Raw genomic sequence first — 22126 nt, forward strand, 5'->3', positions numbered from 1 at the left:
TCAGCAGCTCACCCAGCCGAGGCTGTCTGCTGCAGAAGGCACAGCCACACGGGCAGACCCTTCAGCAGCCAGAAGCAATGGCCTGGCCTGGCCTCGCCTCTCTCCACCCTCCTCTTCTCCCCACCCTTCTTCATCCTCCCCCCACCCTCCTCCTCTCCCCGCTGCGGTCCAGGCCGACAGCGGCAGGCGCAGCCCCATCTGTATTCTGCTCCACGGCCCGGAGCCGCCACTGCACTCCCTGCTAAATGAAAAACAGTATTTAATTAGGAGCGAGCTGAGCAGCTCACAATTAAACACTCTGCGACTATCTTCTCGCTCAGCCTCAGTTCAATAAAGAGCCATTAAAACAGGCTAATATTGAACCGAACCCCGAGCAGGGCAGCTGTGTGCTGCATCACCACCGCGGCCAGGGGACGAGGAGTGGGCTGCGGCACAGCCAGCACCGGCACCACACCGGAGGGAACGCGGGGGACAAGCCCACCGCAGCCTCTTGCACCTGGAGAACACAGGAATTACAGGCAGTAAAGAGCTGGGGCAGCTGCAGCCTTTGACAGAGCCGGAGCTTTCCCCAGGGATTTAGGGACAGAAGAGGGAGGCTGCGCCAGGATGTGAGGCATGGCTGGGGGGCAGGGCAGGAAAGCCCCCAGGCCCCACAAAGAAGTCAAATCACATCCCATGGGGCTCGCAGACCGAACTTAACCAGCACAAAGGCTCTGCCCAGGTCCTGCATGTTTTTGCGTGGGACACGCCAGCAGCAGGGATCTCGGCAGAGAACCCGCAGGCTGCTGGTCTGTGGAGACAGAAGCACCGGGGACAGCACGGGGTGAGGCAGGAGCCCATGTCCACCCTTCCCAGCACACAGGTCTGTGCCCAAAAGCCTCTGACATTTTGATGGAACACTTGGGAACAAGAGGAGCAGAGAGGAGCCCTGTTCAGGATGCTGATGTTACCAAGCCCCTGCCCCTCTTCCCACGCCTGTGTCTGTTGAGGGACAGGGAGTAACATGGCACCAGAGCCCCATAGTTATCCCCCGACCCTGCCCCATCAGGCATGAGATGCAGAACCACAGCTCAGCCTCGAGGCTGATACGAAACCAAGGGGAAAAACAAAAGGGGGACCCTGCTGAGCCTCAGGAGTGCCTGGTACAGTGGGAGCACCCAGCCCAGTGCCTGGCACAGGCGACCACCGCCTGCACGAGAAGAGACACAGCAAGCCCAGAGCATGGAGGTGGGGGATGAGGCAGGGGGAGGAGTGCAGCACCTATCACCTTGCCAGGTGACGGTGCAGAGTTGGAAAAAAAAACACCCTCCCCCGAGGCTGTATTGCCTAGTAATAAATTTATTGTATTTTATTACATATTCCCCTTTTTGCACTTAATTCCAATTCCTCATATTCAAACTCTTCTTTCTGAAAGAAAATGGATTTTTAACATAAAAATATAAATTCTGCATATTATTAAAAGTGCATACACCTTGAATAATAAAACATACAAATAAATAACAAAAGGCATTGACACAGTCTCATGCACTTGTCCTCGAAATAATTTAAAATCCTATGGTACAATGCTCAACCCCAGGTACAGAACGCAGCCTGCTTTCCAGATCTCTGTACAGTTCAAGAAACATCAAAAGACAGAAGAGAGTATCAAAGGTGTGGGCCAGCCCCACGTCCCAGGATGGGGTGCAGTGGTGTGACATGCAGCTTTCACAACCGTGGGATACTCCAGTGTAAAACCTGACAGCGTGTCCCAGAAGAGAAACTGCATTTTGCAACAGGACTTAAAATTCAATTTTAACCAATGGTGAGGCACAGTTGGTGAGAGCAAATCTGTACAAATTGGGACTTGGAAGGTCACAAGATCATCACCTTGTAGCCTCTATTCCCTTGTGTCACCCTACCCAAGGCAACGTAGCACCTAAAAAGGGTTTCTTATTGCACTGCACAAACGCCACACAGACCTGACACCCACCTTCTTGCAACGCTTTTGTGCTGCAGGGCCCGGAGTGAAGGGGACGTGGTGTCTGCACTTAGTTTTAATCTGTGTCTTTAAAAGAAAACCCCACTGTCTGCAGAGAAATTGAGTGCTATCGCCTTCCAAAAACACACACACACCCCAGAAGAGTCCCTGACCCCTCAGACCTAACAGGCATGCTACAGGTCTGCAGGTGCTCCCAACAGTAGCTGCTGCACGGTGCTTTGGGTCTTTCATCTCACCACAGATTAAAACTAAATTTCAGTTCCCTCCACAGGTAACGTCGAGATACTGCCAAATTGTTTGGGAGATTAGGAGGCAAATGACAAAGAGACAAAAAAAAAAGTAATGGTTAAATCATCTGGAATATTGTTTCCAAACCCTCTCTGAGCACTTTCCAGCCCCTCTCTGTGCCGGCTGAGCAAAAGGGATAGGGGAGAGGAATACCCAGAGCACTGCTGTGAGGTGGCATCTCACAGGGCACAGAACCCAGGAGAGATCCTGGGACCAACAGTTTGTGCTGCTCACAAGACTTCATCAACCTGTGCTCATGTTGGCTGCCCTGGAGCAGGCAGCTGCCCACTCTGCCCAGTGTGCCCCACGGACAAGGACTTGGCCAAATCACTTATAGCAACTCTGGCAGGACCTGTGGGTGAACAGGACCACAGCTCAAATGCCAGCACCTCTGGAGTTGGGAGCAAGATGAGGGAGCACAGCCACCCCTGTGGGCAAACAGGGTCTGGCACAGCAATCTCAGGCTGGCAGGAGTCCTGTCAGCAGTATGGGCATGGGCACAGCACCCCAGTAACTGGGAGCCACTTCCTTGGCACAGAGCCTGAACACAAGCTAGTGTTGTGAGTGCTCACACGGCTAGGGGTGGCATGCAATGGCACAGACAGTGCCACCACGTTCCCATAGGAGACAGCAGCTACAGACCAACCCTGGCCAGGCCTTCCCTGTTAAAGAAAAGGAAAAAAAACACAATAGGAAACATAAAACCAGTTTGTTCTCATGCCAACCTTCGGATCCCTTTGTGTTGAGCTACACTCCAGCCTTGTCAGTAACGCGAGTGCTGCAAAGGAAAGACTCCAGATGTGCAAAGGAAGCAGCAGGACCCCAGGGACATGCTCCTAGCCGCGCCGGGAAGCAGGGGTCAGGTTCGGGGCAGCGCTGCGGAGGCTACCCACGGGCACCGGGGCGTGGGGGGGGGGACCTCATCTGGGGCTTGCATAGTTAGTGAGGGCATGCAGCGGGGACAGCGGGGGTCTGCCATGCAACACCGCCCCAGCACCCCAACAAGGGCTCTGCTCATGCTCGAGCTGCAGCTCTGCAAAGCAAACAACCCTGCAGCTACAAGGGACGAGGGCACTTACAGAGCAGTAAGTGTGCTGTAGTTAAGCTGCTAATTGGCTATCCTAAGCATCTTTTTTTTCTTTAGTTTTGCTTTAGCCATATTTAAGTTCCAAAGGGTTAACAATTTATACACCCAGAGTGAGACACTTACGAGTTACAGAACTGCAGGCACCAAATTGTCTATCAAAGGTGATTAATACAAATCCGAGGTGCCTCTCGAACACACGCCAGTGAAAATGTGCTTAGTACTCTGATAAACAACTCTCTGAAAGTCACAGCCCAGAAAGGGTACAAAGCGTTTCTTCAGGTGACTCCAGCAGGAATCCAGCACTGGGCTGAAGACGCTGCTCTCTTGCACCCCGAGGGACAACCCCAGGAGCAGGAGATCAGAGCAGGGGCCATGGGGAGAAACATGAGGCCAGTGCAGGTGGATTCAACCCACAGGTGGTTGGAAACATCACAAAACCTTCCAAGCCTTGAAGCTCGCTCCCACCTTGGAGCTCTGAGCATAGGGCAGTGCTGCCCCACTGCTTTTCAAGGCATTTCTCACGGTGTGGGGCTGCTCTAAGCCTTTGGTGCCAGGTTCCACCACCTGAGCTGGGACAGCCACACTACAGGTCCTTCCTCACATGCCATGGCTGTCTGACTGCCAAAGCAGAACTGGAGCCCTACTGCAGTGCCCAACTATGAGGCCTCCAGGCCCCACATGCCATCACTTGGGCAGGTGGAGATCCCCGGCCAGTGGTGACCCTCAGGATATGGCAAAGCCCACCCACCCCCAGGCACAAGTGCTTCTGAAACCAAAGGAAAGCTTTAAGAAAAGGGGTGACCACACACAAGTGGCTGCTTCAGAGGGAAGCCTTCACAGCTCTAAGGACCAACACACAAGGCCATGGTGGTAGTGGCACCAGGACTTGGAAGATCCTCTCTGGAGTGTTGCCCAGTAGCGAGCCACTCTCTTACACCCAGACAGCACAACAGGCACAGACAGGAGTTCATGTGCAGGAAAGGGTTAACAAACAAGGCTGCCTTAAAGCCAACAGAGCAGAGTGCTGGTGTCCTGCCCCTGCTCACTGACTGGGGGGCCACAGTAACCTACATTCGGTTTGCAAAGACTTGCTGGACACCACCAAGGGAGCTGTGGCCAATGGCCTGGCTTTATGTCACAAGAATGACATTGCTGCTGCCTGGACCCAACTCTGCAGCCCTCTCCTGTGCCAGGGGGCTCCAGGCCCCCTGGAGGTGTGTGGTACCGTGAGGCAGAGAAGCAGACAGGCAGCAAACAGCTGCTCTCCAAACTGGCTGTCAGGGACTCCACACAGGGCCTGCAGCTCCTGCAGGGCAAACTCTCTGCATTTCACCCTCTCTGTGCTCGTGTTCAATGCAAAGCCAAAACATTTTGCTTTGGGACACCCAAAGTCAAGCCCTCCTGAACCAGACACCATCCCAAACACAGAAGAGCAGCATTGCCTCTGCTCTCAGAGGGGGCACTGCCTGAGCAGCCTTTTCTGCCTAGCCTTCAGGCAGCAGAGCAGCTGCTTGCAGAGACCCAGTTTGGCAGCACACAGAGCAGACGGGGCTGGAGCTGGCAGCAGTGCCCACCATGGCACTGCAGAGGTCTGACTGCTCTAAACATCAGCTGCTGGAACACCAGGACCTCATCCCCATTTTGTCCAAATGGGAGCTCAAATGACCCTTCCCATGCCCCAGATACAATCACAGAACAGTTTAGGTTGGAAGAGACCTTTAAGACCATCAAGTCTAACTCTTAGCCCAGCACTGCCAAGTCACCACTAAGCCATGTCCCTCAGGACTACATCTCCAACACTTTGAAATCCCTCCAGGCATGGGAGGATGTGAACTCCACCACTGTGCTGGGCAGTCTGAGCCAGGCCTTGACAACCCTTTTTGGGAAGAAATTGTTCCTCATGTTCAACCTAAACCTTCCCTGGTACAACCTGAGGCTATTTGCTCTCATCCTATCAAACTCATTGAAATGGTGTTCAGCCATAAACAGTTTCAGGTTTCTTTCAGTCCAGGCACGCAACACAGGAGCAGAACCACTTCAAAACCCACACCCCAGCTTCCATTTTAAACTTTTCCAGCGAATGATGGCATGAAAAGAAAGTGTCATTTGATAAAAGTAACCTTTCACAAATGTCCCATGGTAAAATGCACAGCAAAGTAGGTCCTATCTATGAAAGGACACTAAACCAAGCCAGCACAGCCACTCAAATTACATTCTTGCTAGAAGAGCTGCTACAAGAGAAGAGTCAACACAGTGCAAGACCTTAATACAAATAAAACCTTAAACAAATACTTCAACAGCAAACGTTCCAGGGAGCAACTGAAGTGCTTCCATGTAAAGCAAGCCTCATCTGCCCTGCTGGGTATTACAAACAATAATCCAGCAGTAATCCCAGTCGTAGGTCTAAGAAGACAGCAGTGCAATCTCTGCTCCTTGATGAGACAAAGGAGACTGAAATGACACTCAGGAGAAGAAACACACCAAGAATATGGTCACATTTGGGTCTCAAAGCAGAGTCCAGGGCACAGAGTCCAGCACACTGGTAGGACACACAGGGCATTGGCATCGCTTCTGGGCTGCACAAAGGGAAGCACTGCAGCGCACCATCAGGGCAGAGCCAGGGTCAGACTGGAGGTGGGCTTACCACCATGCCCCTGCACACAGCTCTGGGGCACCCCCCAACTCAGCTCCAGGCACTGGATGCCTTTCCTCCCAGGAGTCAGCTACCCCCAAAACACCTCTCTCCAGAGCCTGCTGCTTTGGAGCTGAGCTATGCAAAGTGATAACAGAACAGGCATGTGCCCAGCAGAGTTGGGGGCAAGCCTTTCTCCGGGGCATCAGCACATCAGCTCCAGAGAGGAGGTGGAACAGAGCAACTAGAAGCCACTACTTGTTTGAGGGTGGTTACACTGACAGAAGATGTACAAGCATCTGTCCACAAGCCAAGCCTGGAGAAGCTTTGCCACACAGGACTATGGCAAGCAAAGACCTTGCTCAGAAGACAAGCGTGCCCAGCACACTGCCCAGCTACTGCCTGCCACAGTCTCCATGACAGACTGCTGCTGTGCAGCAAGGAGATGCAGCACATTGACCAAACTCAGGAAACTAACAAGAACTTAAGTCACATTTATATAAAAGGACTTGAGGAATCCACTTTGTGAGAGGACTCAGAGGACTTGAGGAACTCCCGTCAGAGGGCATGTAAACAAAGACATCACCAGATGTAGTGTTTGAACCCTGATAGAGACATCCAATGGAGCAGGGATGGTCTCTCATGGCAGCCAAGCCTCCTGGGGAAGGTGACAAGTGCAGGGGACATCACAGAGCTCAGGAGAAGGTGAAACTGCTCCCCAAGGGTTTGGTGCAGCCCCTCCAACCCACACCAAGAAGCCTGCTGAAAGCATGCTCAGAGAAGGCAGAGAAGATGACAACACTTGGCTCATCTCAACAATGCTCCTACAAGGAACAGATGCTGCACTCACACCACAGAGTGAAGCATCTGGTTACATTAGGAAATGCTTCTTTCAGGAGCCTGAAGAGGGTCCTAACAGCATGGCTGCATTCAGGTGCATGAAGACAGCTCTCCTGCAGCTCTGCCACCATCTCTTGCCTAGCATAAGGAAGAGCTGGCAACTACCTGCTGCTCAGTGACTTCTATCACTTAGTCTCGTGATGCAGAGAGAAAAAGCAAGCAAAAAGGACAGGGTAGAGGTTGCCTACAGACAGACTAAAACTGCTTGTAGACATTGCAATAAAAAATGCAGGTTAAATTTCATGGGAAAAGAAACCCTCTTTCAGCTGTTGGAATGCAAGATGAGATCCATGACACAGACACAAGGACACATGGACACACAGGTACCTTTCTGTCCATCCACTAATGCTAGTCCCTCCTATACCGGCTGAGTATATACCTGAGAAACAACATTAGTGTTGAAATATTGCCCTTTAGAAGCTGGAGGATGGAGGGGAGCAGGGAGGGGGGCTTGAGAGGGAGCATAAAGAAGCAGCAGTCTTTCTAGGTTCCACAGCTCAGAACCAGGCCATACAGCAGCGTGGACACAGCCTGTTCAGCACAAGAACACCAGTTTCCCAGCTCCACAGAGCACACACCGGTGTCAGGACCAGCAGGGCTCAGGTTTCCAACCCCGGCTCTGAGGAGAGCCGTTGCATTTTCTGCAGAGAGGTGCTGCAGGGCAGCTGCACGCATCGGCCACGATGCCTCCAGCTCGGCTGCCTGTGGCTGTTTGGTTTGGTGGCAGATCGAAGGCGCTTTGACAGCTTGCGGCCGACCGCTCCTCGCGACAGACGTTAGGCACGTAACAAAAACACAAGAGCTCAGAGGAGGACATCAGCTTCTCAGCAGAAGAGACACCTGGGCTGCAGCATTTCACTGAGGTTCCAGAGAAGGCCGTACAGACACCTGCATGCTGGATGGTAACTTCTTCAGCGGCCTGTCAGCAGACTGTTTGCCACTGGTAGGAGGAGACTGGACTCCGGGATCTAGCTGGGAAGACTTGGACTTGCGGCTGGAGAGCAGAGAATGTTTGCTAGGTGTGGCATCTTTTGGGACGGGTTTTGCTTTTGCAGTGACGTTAGCATTGGTTTGAGGGGCTGCTGGCACACTGCCTTTCTCCGATTTGTCTTCCAGTGTAGCTTTGCTGCCTGCCTTGGAACTGCCACCCCCTGCCTTTTTGGTGAGCATCGTTGTCTTGCCCAGGTCTGCCGACCTGCGGGTCTCCTTCTGCCTTAAGGCTGACTTAAAGAAGGACAAGCCCTTCTCCTCCGACTTGCTGTCCCTCTTCAAACCAGAGCGCACGGCAGCGCTGGGAGACCGCAGGCTGGCCATGGAGGAGCTCCGCACGTGCTTGCTGTCCACAGCCCTGCTGTCGCTCCTGGAGTGGCTGATCCGAGGGGAGCTGGTTCTGGAGCTGCTGGTCACGCTCGTTTTATCCGACCCCAGGCTTACCTTGGAGCCCTCCCTGCTGAGGCTTTGCTCTGAAGTCCGTCTCTTCCCAGTAGAAGAGCCCTTAGCCAACGAGCCTGATGGGGTTTTCCTGGCTGCTGTGGAAGATGGAGAACTTGACTTCTGTTTCTGCTGAACTGAGGGTGCAGCCACCTCCAGCGGCTTCGTGCTATGGTCCCTCCTAGCCTGAGCAGGAGCAGGAGACCCGTGTCTCCCACTGGCCCTAGAGGAGTCTGTCTTGCTTCTAGAGCGGGAAACTTTCTGGGAAGTCTTTAGTGGAGGAGAAGAGCGAGACCCTTTGGTCTCTTGGGTAGGTAAGACTGTCCTTCCCTTCCTTAAGCTTTTGTCTGGCTCAGAAACCCCTTTGGAGCTGTGAACCTTCCTAGGGGTGCCATCTGCCTTCTCTGCAGCCAACCCTGTCCCACTGGGAGCTTTCACCTCCTTGACTGGAGAGCTATCAACAGAATCACTCTGATCAACAAAGGCAATCTGATTGTTGTTGTCAAAAGGGTCCAGAGCAGGGTGACTCCTGTCTGGCTGCACAGAGCTTTTGCCACAGCCATCTGAGAGGTCTGAGCTAGATGTCCTCACCACAGACTCTTCCCTGAACGCCCCTTCCATGACAGCCAGAGGAGCTCTGCGAGCCGTCCTCTGCTCTCGCCGACTGCCATCACAGGGCTCCAGATAGCTGCTGGAGAGGTTCCTCAGGCTGCCAAAGCAAGAGGTGGAGACTTTGTCATCAGCAGCCTCCCCGATCTTCTCCAGGGTGGACGCAGAGGTGTGCACAGGGGAGTCTCCAGAGAAGCGTGATGGGGAGTTGGAGCGCAGCTGCAGCTTGGCAGAGAGGGACCATGAGGGCCTGACGCCGTTCTCGCTGACGGCCAGCGGGCTGGTGACAGAGGATCTGGATGACAAGCTCTGGCGCTGCACACTTCTGACAAAGGGCCGAGTTGAGAACCCTCCTGCAGAGAAAGTGACAGCAGCCTCATTACCAAAGCCAAGGCTGCCCCACCCCACCATGGGCACTGCTTCCCCAGCAGAACCCAGCAGCTCTCCCTGGTACCACACCTGTGCCCATCTCCATGCCTGCTGCACAGTTCCCCATGTAAAAGCTGATCAAAGAATTCAACAGGTACCACTTGCCAGATGTGATCATGATTGTTTGGGTTGGAAAAGACCTTTCAGATCATCCAGCCCAACTATTCTCTAAGTATACCAAGGCTGGTCTAACCCATGTCCCTCAGCACCACATCCCTGCCTCTCCAAAACACCTCCAGGGATGCAGATTCAACCACCTCTCTTAGCAGCTTGTTCCAGTCTTTGAGAACCCTTTCAATGAAGAGGTTGTTTTCTAATGTCCAACCTAAACCTCCTCTGGTGCAACTTGAGGCTATTTCCTCTCCTCCTATCATTTGCTGCTAGGGAGAACAGACTGCCCCTGCCTCACTCCTTGCTCTCTACAACTACATGAACAAAGGTTGAACCCCAGGTTCCTCAGCTGCTTCTCACCAGACCTGTTCTCCAGACCCTTTACCAGCTTCAGTGCCCCTCTCTGGGGCAGCTCAATGTCTTTCTTGCAAGTCTGTAACTGAAAATCCAGATTTTCCTCTCATCCCTAAGCAGCAGGAGACCAAAATACAGGCTTTGCAACTTGAAAAAGTCCCTGATGCTAGCAATGAGTTCACCAGCTGTGATGATGCTCCCACAAAAACATTCTACTATATTAAATCAGCATTTCCCACATCATCATGTAAGAGTTAAAGCAAGGCTCCTGTCTCCTTACATGAGCTCCAGCTCCCCGCTCTACTGATGCCTCTCTGGACAAAGCAATGTTTGTACTTCCCATAAACATTCCAGCAGTCTGACTCCTGTAGCTAGACCTGACTTGTCACAACTGCTGCAGGGACGTGTCTGTACCCACTTCACAATGCTCAGAATGACCCAGGAAGCTCCACATTTTCAGAAGTTACAAGGCACCAGGTGGAGGGGTCAGGCAAGAGCCAGGGGCTGAGCAGCTCTTTGCACACACAAAGAGCCATCTCTTCAGCTGGACAATCAGACCCTCTGCTGAGCTGCAACATGCCAGCACCTCTGCACAGGCGCTGCTAGGAAACCCAGAAAAAAAACTATGGGGACAAGAACTTCTTGACTAAGAGGCTGAGAGGCTGAGGGAGATGGAGTTGTCCAGCCTGCAGAAGAGAAAGTTGCAAGGAGACCTAATATCAGTCTCTCAGTACCTGAAGCAGGCTACAAGAAGGCCACAGAGGGACTGTTTGCAAAGATTTGCAGTGACAGGATGAGGGTGATGGTTTGGAATGAGAGAAGAGCAGATTCAGATTGGATGTGAGGAACATGTTCTGCACCATGAGGGTACCGGAACACAACAGGTTGCCCAGAGAGGGAGTTGATGCCACATCCATGGAGATCTTTCCAGGTGAGGATGAACAAGGCTCTGAGCAACTTACTCTAGTGCAGGATGTCCCTGCTGACTGCAGGAGGTTGGACCTGATGACCTTTGGAAATGCCTTCCAACCCAAAGCATTTATTGTCAAGTTTTGATTCTCTTTGAAAGGTTCCTGTCCTGCTCTTCTCCATCCTCTTACACCAGAGAAAAGCTCACCCGTGCCAGGCCCCACCTGCTCCTCCTGACAGAGTGCCTGCCTCTGCCACTGGCAGGAGTCACTGACCCTTGTAACTACCTCAGCAGGGATCCTACAGAGCGAGATTATGGCCTAGTGTCCCCCCACCAGGAATACACACCATCATCTTCACTCCTTTCCCCAGCCAGCTCCACCGACTCGGAGAGGGAAGCCAGGGACGTGCGCCGCGAAGAGGCTGCCGAAGCGATGCTGGGCTGCTTGCTGCCGGGCAGGCGGCTGACCCAGTGCTCACACAGTGAGGAGCTGGTGGAGCCTGCAAGGAGCCAGGCACAGACATCAGCTGCAGAACACCCACACCTTGGAAGGCCACCCAGAGTCAGGCACAGTCACCTCACACTTGTGCCTGCCCAAGCTCACCCTGGGCTTAGCTGACACTGGGCTGCCAACCAGAAGCCAGTGGCGCTGCTAGAAGGAAGGGGCCAATTGTGGTTTGATGTTGTGGCTTGGACAAGGACCACTTTGTGCAGAACTACCCAGGGGGTGGAGGGCAGTTCCCCTTCTTGGCCACAACCAGTCTTAGCAAAATTAGGTGGGAGCTTTCCACAGCCTCTGGTGCACAGCAGCAGGCTGGGACATGCCTCAGAGTGCTGGCATAGAAAGTATTTGCTTCAGCAGAGCTGGGCAGTAGATTGTTCAGAAGCACAAAGTACCCACAGATGACAAAGTACCACCACTGCTGGTGCCAGTGGGGCTTACCTGCCACAGAGCTGTTGGCAGACCACGAGGGGATGGCTGTGCGTCTCTGGTAGAAGAGGATGTAAGCTGTCTGCTTGCAGACTTCATTCTCAGACAGCTGCTGAACTTCACTGTCATCAAAGCAGTACCACTGACCATCAACAGAGTTCTTGCAATATGCTGGGAGGAAGCAGAGGGCTGTCAGACCTTCCTTACCTCCTCTGGAATGGCTGTAGAAGAACTTAAACTTATCTGCTGATGGACTCTGGAGCACATTAATTCACACAACGCATGCTCCTCCAAGTTTGACTGGCAAGACTGAGCCTGAGGTCGCCAGGATACAACCTACAGCTCATATTTTATGCTTTCCTTTGTCCAGCACCACTGCCCAGAACAGAACCCCATCGCTTGGGGTGGCTCTGGTCATGTCACGTTCTGTTACTGATGGCAGTCTGCCTCCATCAGTGAACCTCCTGACTGAGCCCAGCCAGGACCACACAGCACATCAAAAGGAAAAAAGACATTTTCCAGGCTGCTGTGTGAAACCACACAGATCCTAGAACCAAGTCACTCTGTCTGTCTCTGGCTGCTCTAGGGGCTACTGGAACAAGCAAAGAGGACTTCATGAACTGGCAGTGCACACAGCCTAAGTGCAAAAGCTTCCTATGAGTAACAGCCTCTTGCTACCACAGTTCTGCCTCAAGTGGCCAGAACCATTAAAGGCCAGGACTTTATTCTGAAGGAAAATAGGAGTGGCAGAGAAAGAAATATGCAGTAAGACATCTGAGGTCAACAGGAACTGTTCCATTCCTCAGTCACAAGAATTAGCCTTCTGGTATTACACAGCCAGCTCTTGTTTGCTGGGCTAGGCCCCTCTGTCAAGTAAGATGAAGTTTTGGACACTGACAGAGGAACCCAAACCTTTCCTTTCTGAAAAGAACACTGCAGGGTGCTTACCTGTGTAGTGTCCCCCTTGCATGGTGCCATGATGATTGCAGACAGCATATAGGTCATAGATATAGTCCTCAGGATCCCTTCCAAGGCCATAAGGTTTCCTCCAGGGTGACCAGTGAGATGGCAGGCTCCAGCTGCTCTGGCTGCGCTTAACAACGTGAGGAGTCATGTCCAAGCCACTCAAGGGAAACTTAACCATGTTCTGGAGCTTCATCCTTCGGTCTCCTTCCTGTGTAAGCAGAGGGCAACCTGAGCTGCAGTGGCTGTGCTTGAGGAAGGGCAAAATTCCAGGAGAGGAACTGCAGAAGAGCTGCTGCTATAAGGGGTGGCCTAGTCAGGTCACTGCCTGGCTGAGCAGCAGCCCCCATCAGCACTGCAGCCAACCTTACCTGCCTAAACCTTTTGAGATGTATGATGAGAACATCGGGCAAAGTCCAGAGGCTCAGAGTGATGCTACCCTGCTGCAGCTGCTTGCAGTGTGGGCATCGCCACGCATCATCTGGGGCAAGCTACAGGGAAGAGGCACAAGTGGGTGTTGGCGTTCAAAGTCCAAGGCAGCTCCCACCGCACCACTGCTCCTCCAGTGGCCCAGGCCAGACACTGACTCCTGCACCCATCTGCCACCACCAGCTGGCAGAGCCCAGCTGCTCTGCTGGGGACAGAAACTCAAGCAGCTCATGGCCCAGCCAGGCCTCCAGCCCAGCCTTGCCCCTACCTGCTCCTCTTTGGTGTACAGTTGGAAACACTGGGATAAAGTGCAGGTCTGAGGCTGGTGGTGAAGCTCTCTCTGCTGGCGGACGCTCTCGGAGTCTGGAATGTACTCCTCCTCTGTGTTCACAAACAAGCTGCACCAGAGACAAGACACTTAACCAGGGCAGCCAACCCCTGACCAGCAGCCAAGGAGCTGTGGGGCACAGCCAGCAGCTCTTGTCAGCACACCTAGGTAAGAGCTGACTGGCAGCAGATTAGGGTCACAGAGTGCATTGGGCTGGAAGGGACCCTCAAAGGTCACCTTGTCCAAGCCCCTTGCACACTCAGCAGGGACACATCCAACTACAACAGGCTGCTCGGGGACACAGCAAGGCTAATCTTGAGTGTCTCCAGGGGTTGAGCCTTGGGCCTCAACCACATCCCTGGGCAACCTGTTCCAGTGTCTCATCAACCTTCATTGTGCAGAACTTCCTCCTGATGACCAACATAAATCTGCCCTGCTCCAGTTTCAAACCATTGCCCCTTGTTCTGTCACCTCAGGGCCCTTCTAAACAGTCCCTCCCCAGCCTTCCTGTAGGTCTCCTTTAGACACTGAAATGCAGCCTTTTCTTCTCCAGGTTGAACAGCCCCAATTCTTTCAGCCTGTCCCCACAGCAGGGCTGCTCCAGCCTCTGATCATCTTGGTGCCTCCTCTGGACCCACTCCAGCAGGTCCATGTCTCTCTTGTGTTGGGGTCCCCAGAGCTGGACAGATCCTGCCAGGGTAAAACAACTGAGCACAGAGGTACATAGCTTCAGTAGGCACCAGCTCCAGTTTATCTCAGACAGAAAAAGCTACTCACTGCCCACAAACCTCCTTACACCATACACAGTATGATTTGTGGGGAAGGAGCCTGCTCCATAGTGTAAAATTTCAGCTCCAGAGAAAAGGATTCTAACTGGGAGCAAGTCTGGCTCCCAGCTCCAGTCTGTCCCTGCAGACTGGGGCCAGAGCATAGAGTTTGTGGGTTTTCACATTTGCTGCAGGGTGTACAATCTACACAAGCACCACACTGGAGGTGAACACACTTGAAGGTTTTCCACTTCATACTTACTAATCTTTAGTCTCTTTGTCCCATTCTACCACTAATTTCACATGAGCAGTTCCCCCCTGGCCACATGACTTCAATGCCCTGCAGAGAAGAGCAGACAGAAGTTACATCACTTTTCATTCTGCAGCCAACCTTCTCTGTTACATGCAGCTAACTTCTGCCCATGAGCCCTGCATCCTTTTACCACTCCCTCACAGCCTAGGTTTGCAAAGGGGTAAAAGGAATCAATACAGCAAAGAGCAGGGCACAGCTGGCAGCCCACACTGGCCCTTTCTAATGAAAATGTTATTAAAAAAACAAACAAACCAAAACCTAAGTTTTACTCTGTTCTTCTGTTTCTGAGGAGACAGACTCCAGGTGGGCTGGCACACAGCTGAGTAATCCTCACCCAGCTTCCTGAGGACACGCATTCACGCATCCCCACAAAGACTGTCCCTTTCCTGCAAGGCTGCACAGCTAGCTCCTACCTGACAAAGCTCTCCCACTCAGGGCAGCAGGCACCAAGCCACCCTTCCACTGTGCAGGGACCAACTCACCTTTCCACTGTTGGGTGGCAGAGAGGTCGCTCCTCCTGAGGTAGCAAGTACGTGATGCCCACTACACTGACCACTCGCAGGCTGAATGGGCAAACCTGCAACAAGAAGACACCTCAGTGCCCCTCAGCCAGCCTCCCCAAGGGCAAAGCTGCTCTCAGCACTGGCTGGCACACTTTATCCTAGAACACTGGTATATGAGAAAGCAAATGCATGAGGTATCAAATATGCACACAGCAAGCAGAGCAGAGGGTGGGGTAGAGCCACTGGAGCTTTGTAACCCAACAATGGCCACCAGAAAGAATGCCTCTTGCACCCATCTGTTCCAGGAGGAAACTCTCAGCAGGAGCATGCAGTCACTAAGCAAACTTTCAGCTTTTCTTTCAGGCAAACACCACCAAGCAGTGCATTTCCAGTGCAGACAGCAGCACTAATCCTCAAGTAGTCCTCGGAGGCAAGGAAGTGAAGCATGCAATCTCTTTATCACATCAGTCTGACCCTACCTGCACCTTCCAGCAAACAGACAAAGACTAAGACATCAAACTGGGACATTATTGTACAAAGAAATGCTGGGCAGCTGCCAGTTCAGGGTGTGCAGTGCTCCAAGCAAATAGCCTCCCCCTGAGGTCATGTCCCAGAGCTGGCAGTCTCAGGACAGAGGAACTCTTGGGCTCACCTGCAGGCAGGCTGCAGGCCGTAGGAAATACTGCATCTTCTCCAGAATCTCCTTCTGCAGGATATCCCAAGCAATTGTTCTTTCCAGATGCAACACAAAGGGCAAGCCAAACCTACAGGAAGGAGCAACAGTGAGAGATTGTTCTGTTCAGCAATCAGATCCCCAAACTCCGACTCTGCCCCTCTCCTCCTCGCTTGGCCCACTCCGGGTGGAACTGCCCAGCCACCAGGCAGGTAAGAACTCGTCTCCAGAGGTGCTCAGCTTTGAGGGAAGCTACTTTGCCCATGTTTGCAGAGTGTCCTGTTCTGTGCTCCAGCAGCTTGCCCCAGGCTGCAGAGCTTTGCACTCTGGCTAGGGTATTTTGGGACAAGCTTCAGGGCTGAGCTCGCCCTCAGTCTGTACTCACCACAGCCATTCCTCACCTCCCTCTGCCCCTTTTGAAAATTTCCCCCTCCACAGGATCTGGCCAGACATGCTCAGTGCTTCCCCAAAGCAGAGAGCTCTAGGGAGAGACTGGTCTGCATTCCCCACTCTCCACTAACACTGGACTGAGGGAGGTTCACCACAACCAAGGATGTTTTGCTACATTCGTTAATGAATTCTAGGAACTGTCCCTACTTCACCTTCTGCTTCCACCACACAGTGAGACCCAAGCCAATTAAGGAAGCAGCCAGAAGAGAGCTCTGGCTGTGCTGTGCCACTCACCTTTTGCTCTGCTGTCCAGTGCATGCTCTGTTACACACCAGCAGCACAATCTTGTCACTTGCTGATGTTTTAGTCAAGGACTGTTCCAGTCTTCCAGACTTCCCTGTTCCTTGAGAGAAAGCTGCTGTTCGGGAGTGCTCAGTGCCACATTTCAAGTTATTCAGGTTATTGTTCACATGTATTCCTGAGAAATGAGAGGAGAGCAAGCATGAAGTCATTTGCTGCTAGTGCCCAGGTGCCCCACTCCAGAAGCCCTCCTTCAGTTGCAGAATGGGATCCAGACCGTTTTGATCTGCTGGAGGAAGGCTTCAGAGCAGCTCCTTTTCATAGGGACTCTTTCTTTACAGACAGAAATGCCAGGCAAGTGCTCAGCTGAGTTCACAGCACTCAGAGTTTTGTCTGCCCACAGGAAAAGCTCAAGTGACAGAAACTCCACTTGTTACTCCCAATAATAAAATCTGCCTTTGATTACACTCCATCTACTCCAGATGTAATTATTGCCTTTCACCCAGGGGAAGATGCAGAGGAGCTGAGGGGGTTTGAGCTTTGCACAGAAGGTGTTTGTTCATTCCCCAGACTCTTTATTCATCACTGGCAATCTGATTTTAAACAACACAATTTCAGTGGCTTCATCTGGTCCCTAGCAGGTCTGTAAATTAAACCTGACAACAGATTTCACATTCAACCAGCCTGGTCAGAGGAAGGAAGGAGGCTGCACTGCTGCTTGATAAGCTCCCAGCTGACAACACCATTAAACCTGCTGGAATGAGTCTGGACAAAGTCAGAGCTGAAATCAATACACCAGAACATCAGATACTTGGTGGGCTTTGACTCTCAAGTAGCTCTTTTTCCTAAAGCAGCCTCCCTGCCCTGGTCACCTGAGGTGCAGAGTAAGTGGAGCGCACTGCCTCACCTCTCTGGCTGAGGATGCCCTCGGGCCGGAAGGTCTCAGGGGTCTCAAAGGCAAAGATGCAGTCACTTTCGTGGATGGTGTCCAGGTCATCAGAGTCACAGAAGGAGCGATGGAATCCATCGTAGTACATCTCTGTCAGCACAATCTGCAGGCAGCAGGAGCAAGCCAGAGCTCGTTAAACTGCTCCTGCCTCCTCCAGCTGAAGTGCCCTGTCTCTCCACTAGGATTTTTCTGCTAAGAGGTGGCATTCCTCAAAACGTCCTGGCCTCAGCCCGGAGTGAGGAAGCGGGGACAGGGCTGCCATGAGACACTGGGGTAAAGGCAGCACATGGAGAACATCTGCTGGGATCCAACAGCTTTCCTGAAGCTCCTTCTGCAAAGAGATTGCTCACAGGTGTATGGTGGGTTCCCTCACCATCAGCAAGCACAAATCACCATGTGACCAGGCAGAAGATCTGCGCTGATGGCAGTCCCAACATCATCAGGCTTCAAAAAGCCAATGGGCAGGGAACAGCATAAACCCCACTGCTACCACTGCTTCTGCTGTTCAGCTGAAATTCCATTCCTACACACCCAACATGGGATGAAGGCCTCCAGGCTGCTTGTTGTTGGAGGGCACATGGGTGAGGAGCAGCTCCTTACCTGCTCTGTGGGTATCTTGGTCTCGGAGGAGACAGCCTCACGCAGCCTGGCCACTGTGCCAGAGATGGGCACGGCCACACCGATGCGCATGCAGTGAGAGCACTTCCCCTGGTACACCACTGTCACGTAGAGGGGCCTGGGGAGAGTATGAGGCACTGCTGGGGCAGGGCACGTGTGGCAGTACCCAGGATCAGCCCAGCCACAGTCAGGTTGCCCACAGCCACAGCACCCTCCCAGCAGCCCAGATCCATCTGACACAGGAGCTGTGCTCAGCCACAGCCAGGCCAGTGTCTGACCTGCAAAGCCTCCCTTCTCACCACACAGCCTTGTGTCACTTGATCCCCAAAGTAAGAAATCAGACTCTCAGTTACAAGACCACTGGAATTTTCTAACAAAGATCCTCTAATGCAGCTTAGGACAGTCTCAGGCCAACACCTTAAAGTGCTCTAAGAGCACTGCAGGGAACAGCAGCTCCAGGTCACACATCAAGACTCAGCCCTGCCTTGGGTACAGGGACAGTAGGGTGGCAAGGGGCTAAGAAAGCCCACTCAGCATCCACATACTGCTGGAGCAGGGACCTCTGAACCAAAAGGTGGCACAGGCACATCTGATGTGTCCTTGCCTTACTTTCTGCCATTGCTTCTTAAACTTATCCAAGTTTTCTGCACCCAAGCCATCAGCTGCAGGAGTTGCTTATCTAGACAAGGAGGAGTTTTCACTGTGCATCTCTGTCTTCAATCTGAACTTTTTACCTGTTTTGCCCTTTTTTCCCCTCCCTGGAGCTTTTATGTTTATTGCCAACAGCTGTCTTTCAAAGAAGCAAAAATATGTTGCAGAAGAGCTTTTAACTTCACTGTTTGAACTTGGAGTGATTAGCGAGACTGTTCCAAAGAATGTTAAAAAAAGGTTTCATTCCCTTCTGTTTAATCTTAAAGTTCTGTAAATTAAGTCAGAAGCAAAAATATTTTGTTTACCTGAATCAAAGATAATTTTTCCTCCCTCAAATTAATTCTACAGGAAGTTAAAGAGGGTGAGGTGGGCCATTCTGAAACAAGTAAAAAGCTCCATTTCCCAAGTTACCTGCAAAGCAAAAAAATTAAAGCCCCATATGGTCCTATCTATCTTTTTTAAAAGACTTTGCAGAGAGATTTTTGCTGACACCTCTCTTCCTTCTGCAGCAAATTAACCCACGCTACGTGCACAGGCAGCAGCCAGCGTCGAGTGCAGGCAGTTCCATACCGGGTGTGAGGCAGCGGAATCGGCAGAGAGATGCAGAGGAAAGGGTCGAAGGTGTTGCTCTGCTTCTGGCAATGAGGGCAGGTCAGAGAGGACCTAGAAGAAGTATCAGACCAGGGCAGTTAGACCTCATTTCATCAGGAATGAGTACACTGGAACAGGTTGCCCAGGGAAGCTGTTTGGCACGTCCTTGGAGGAGTTCAAGACCAGGCTGGATGAGGTCTTGAGCAACATGGGCTGGGGGGAGGTGTTCCTGTCCATGGCAGAGGGGTTGGAACTGGATGATCTTGGAGGTCCCTTCCAACACAAACCAGTATGTGCCTCTATGAAACCACCACATCACCACCTGTCTGCCTCCTCCTGCTCCTTTCTCCACCAGAACCAGCCCTCCCCAGAGCCTGCACAGACACAGTGCTGTCAGCAAGGGCTCCTGCCTTTCAGGGCCCTTTAAAGTCATCAGTCTCAAAGCTCATTACAGGGTAGGCCAGGAAAAAGCCTTCTCTGCAGACACCTAATTTGGCTTTTGACAAACATCCCTTCCAAAGCATTTCCCCACCAGTGGCTCCATAACAGAAGGGCCTTGGAATGTTCTGTGTTGAAGAGAGGTGACAGGAAAGAGCGAGCACTGAGGGTGTGCAGGATCTTACTGGGGGCGGGTGAAGAAAATGGAAGAACTCCAGAGAACACAGCTCTCACCTCAGAGTGAAGCTGCACCTTACCCCAGGGATGAAATTTCTCCACAAGGGAAAGGGGCAAGGAGAGGGACAAGAATCCAGCAGTTAAAATCCTTACATCTGCCCATCTCCTAGCCATCAAAGAGCACTGGAAAACAGGCTAGAAAGCAGGCTGGTTTCTCGTGCTAGCTCTGAAACTAGAACACTCACTTCCCAGGAAGGATGTGAAACTCATGGGAAAACCCTGAAGGGACAGCAAAAGACTCAGCTCAGAATTCCCAAGTGCCAGATAACAGAAACTGTGCCAGCTGCCTGAGATCCACCTGGGATCTGTAACTCCCCAGCAGCCTCCAGGCACCTCCAGATCCTGCCACAGGTTCCCACAGCCAGGGTAAGGCTCACAACACCGAGCTGTCCTGGGGCTTTGCTGCATGAGCACTGACTTGCTCTCAGGATGCTGCAGTGCAGAACATGAAGCAGTGGGACACACTGGAGATTTTCAGTGGATATACCAAATCTCCCCTCCTCCTTTGGAGCAAGACCTTAAGTTAGGTTTGATTCAGCAGGAATTCAGAGCCAGCCATTAACTTAATGACCCCACTCTCAGACATACCGGGAGCTAGTGTCAGAGTAGAACTGTCCTGGGGTCACCAGGACAGGCAATAACACCTCAAAACGTTCAAATATCCTACCTGTACTGGGCTTGAAAGAGCTCCTGCACAAAAGTACTGCTGATTGGAAAGGTTGGTCCCTCCATCAGGACATCATCCTCCAGCGGTGGCTGCAAGAGAAGAGTCAAACCCTAGGAGTAGCCCCAGACCTGGAGGCACATTGCACCAGATGACCCCTGGTTGAATTTGTGCCCTCCTCGCCTAAGCTCGCCAGAAAACGGTCACGAGATGTTTAATGAGCAAGCCTGCTCTGCTGACAGGGTGGTTATGCAGCAATGTGAAGGCCAAGGGGCAGTCCTGCAGGGGCAGGGAGCTCCCAGCAGCTGAGGAGAGCTCTGCAGCTCTGGCCGAGCCACGCAGGGCCATTCACCAGTGACTGCATCGGGCAGCACTCATCAGGGCTTAGCAAAAGGGCCAGAAGCAAACTATTTGCACTCCAGCTTTTGCTCCATCTGAGCTCTGGGAGCTGAGAAGCCAAGAGGGAGAAGAGACACCAGCCAAGTTGCAGCTGCTCTGCCAGCTTGATCCCCGGGCAGCTGCCCTACCTTGAGCGGAGGCACACTGCTGTAGTTCACTACGTTGTTCAGGTCTTCGTGCACCCTGTCCAGGAGCCACAGGAGGAACTCCTGAGCATCGTGCTGCGCGTTCCCGCGGTACTGCATGGCGTTCTTGGACACGATGTTCTGCAGAGAGACAGCCTGTCAGCACTGAGGCCAAGCTCCAGCCACGGCCACGCAGAGGTGGCAGCACACCCAAAGCCAGCTCTGGGTGGGATGTGGCCATGCCGAACGTCCCCCTTCACATGTGCAACCCCACACACAAGGAGAGTTGCAGCTGCTGCTGTCCCATTGGGCAGAGCAGAAAAGTTACAGCAGTGGTCAGGATGGGCAGAATCACTTCAAGAGAGGTGTTCATGGCACACTTGATGCTCATCTCCTCTGAGCTCTAAGCATGTGGTACCCTCACACAAGTCAAGAGCAAGGCAAGTTCATGCCAGGCTCTCCTCCCACACTAACATGGAACCGAGGCTGGTTTTAATCACTCCCATCCATGTGCCACAGGGGCTGAACCTGCTCGACTCAGAAAATCTTCTGTTTGAACAGAAGCAGAGCAAGCATTTAGCATCCTTACACCCACTCAGCCTTGCCCAGCTCACTCCCAAAACAGATGCCGACGCTCAGTGCTAAGATACAGCTCCAGGAATCAGCCAAGATCAAACCTGCAGATGCTTCTCCACAGTGCCCCAGTTCCAACACCAGGCGGCCAGAAGAAGCCTCCTTTGCCTCAGACATCCTCTGACAGGCAGGGCAATCACTGTGGCATTTTCTCCACGAGGCAGCAAACGTCCAAATTGCTCACCCTAAATATCCCAGACAGAGCATAGCTTGCCCTGATACTGCACACAGGGAGGCAGGACCGCCCCAGCCAGGCCACTGCAGCTTCCTTTGAGGTGGAGCAAGCACAAGGAACCAAAGTGACCAACATCAGAGTAATGCAGGACAGGCTGGATACTGCTGGACCAGCAAACACCAACCAAGGGAGGACTCAGCCAAGCCACATCTGGGAGATGTTCAACTACACTGCTTTAGATGCATGCTAAGAGCCTGAGGAACACATCTGACTTACTCTTGCCTTTCCAGAAGGGTTGCCTCACCTCAGGGCTTCACTCA

The 22126-nt window shown here is 52.5% G+C and overlaps 2 protein-coding genes across 2 annotated transcripts in view; one reads left to right on the top strand and one right to left on the bottom strand.

Annotated features, from left to right (window-relative positions):
* The window catches only part of FAM234A (family with sequence similarity 234 member A), a 274257-nt gene that overhangs the window by 199836 nt on the left and 52295 nt on the right, over positions 1–22126 (top strand). The window lies entirely within an intron of this gene.
* Positions 1319–22126, bottom strand: part of USP31 (ubiquitin specific peptidase 31) — a 32776-nt gene continuing 11968 nt past the window's right edge. Inside the window, exons 2-16 of the mRNA XM_064153293.1 lie at positions 21002–21139; positions 20478–20566; positions 19115–19207; positions 17876–18011; positions 17234–17378; positions 16321–16504; positions 15616–15727; positions 14943–15037; positions 14410–14487; positions 13321–13450; positions 12995–13114; positions 12609–12834; positions 11673–11831; positions 11077–11229; positions 1319–9278 (exon numbers count right to left, since the gene is read on the bottom strand). Coding sequence (XP_064009363.1) covers positions 7741–9278; positions 11077–11229; positions 11673–11831; positions 12609–12834; positions 12995–13114; positions 13321–13450; positions 14410–14487; positions 14943–15037; positions 15616–15727; positions 16321–16504; positions 17234–17378; positions 17876–18011; positions 19115–19207; positions 20478–20566; positions 21002–21139 — 3396 coding nt within the window. The 3' untranslated portion in view covers positions 1319–7740. The remainder of the gene's footprint in view (positions 9279–11076; positions 11230–11672; positions 11832–12608; positions 12835–12994; positions 13115–13320; positions 13451–14409; positions 14488–14942; positions 15038–15615; positions 15728–16320; positions 16505–17233; positions 17379–17875; positions 18012–19114; positions 19208–20477; positions 20567–21001; positions 21140–22126) is intronic.

Source organism: Pogoniulus pusillus, chromosome 13 (assembly GCF_015220805.1).
Source record: "Pogoniulus pusillus isolate bPogPus1 chromosome 13, bPogPus1.pri, whole genome shotgun sequence".
Lineage (NCBI taxonomy): Eukaryota > Metazoa > Chordata > Aves > Piciformes > Lybiidae > Pogoniulus > Pogoniulus pusillus.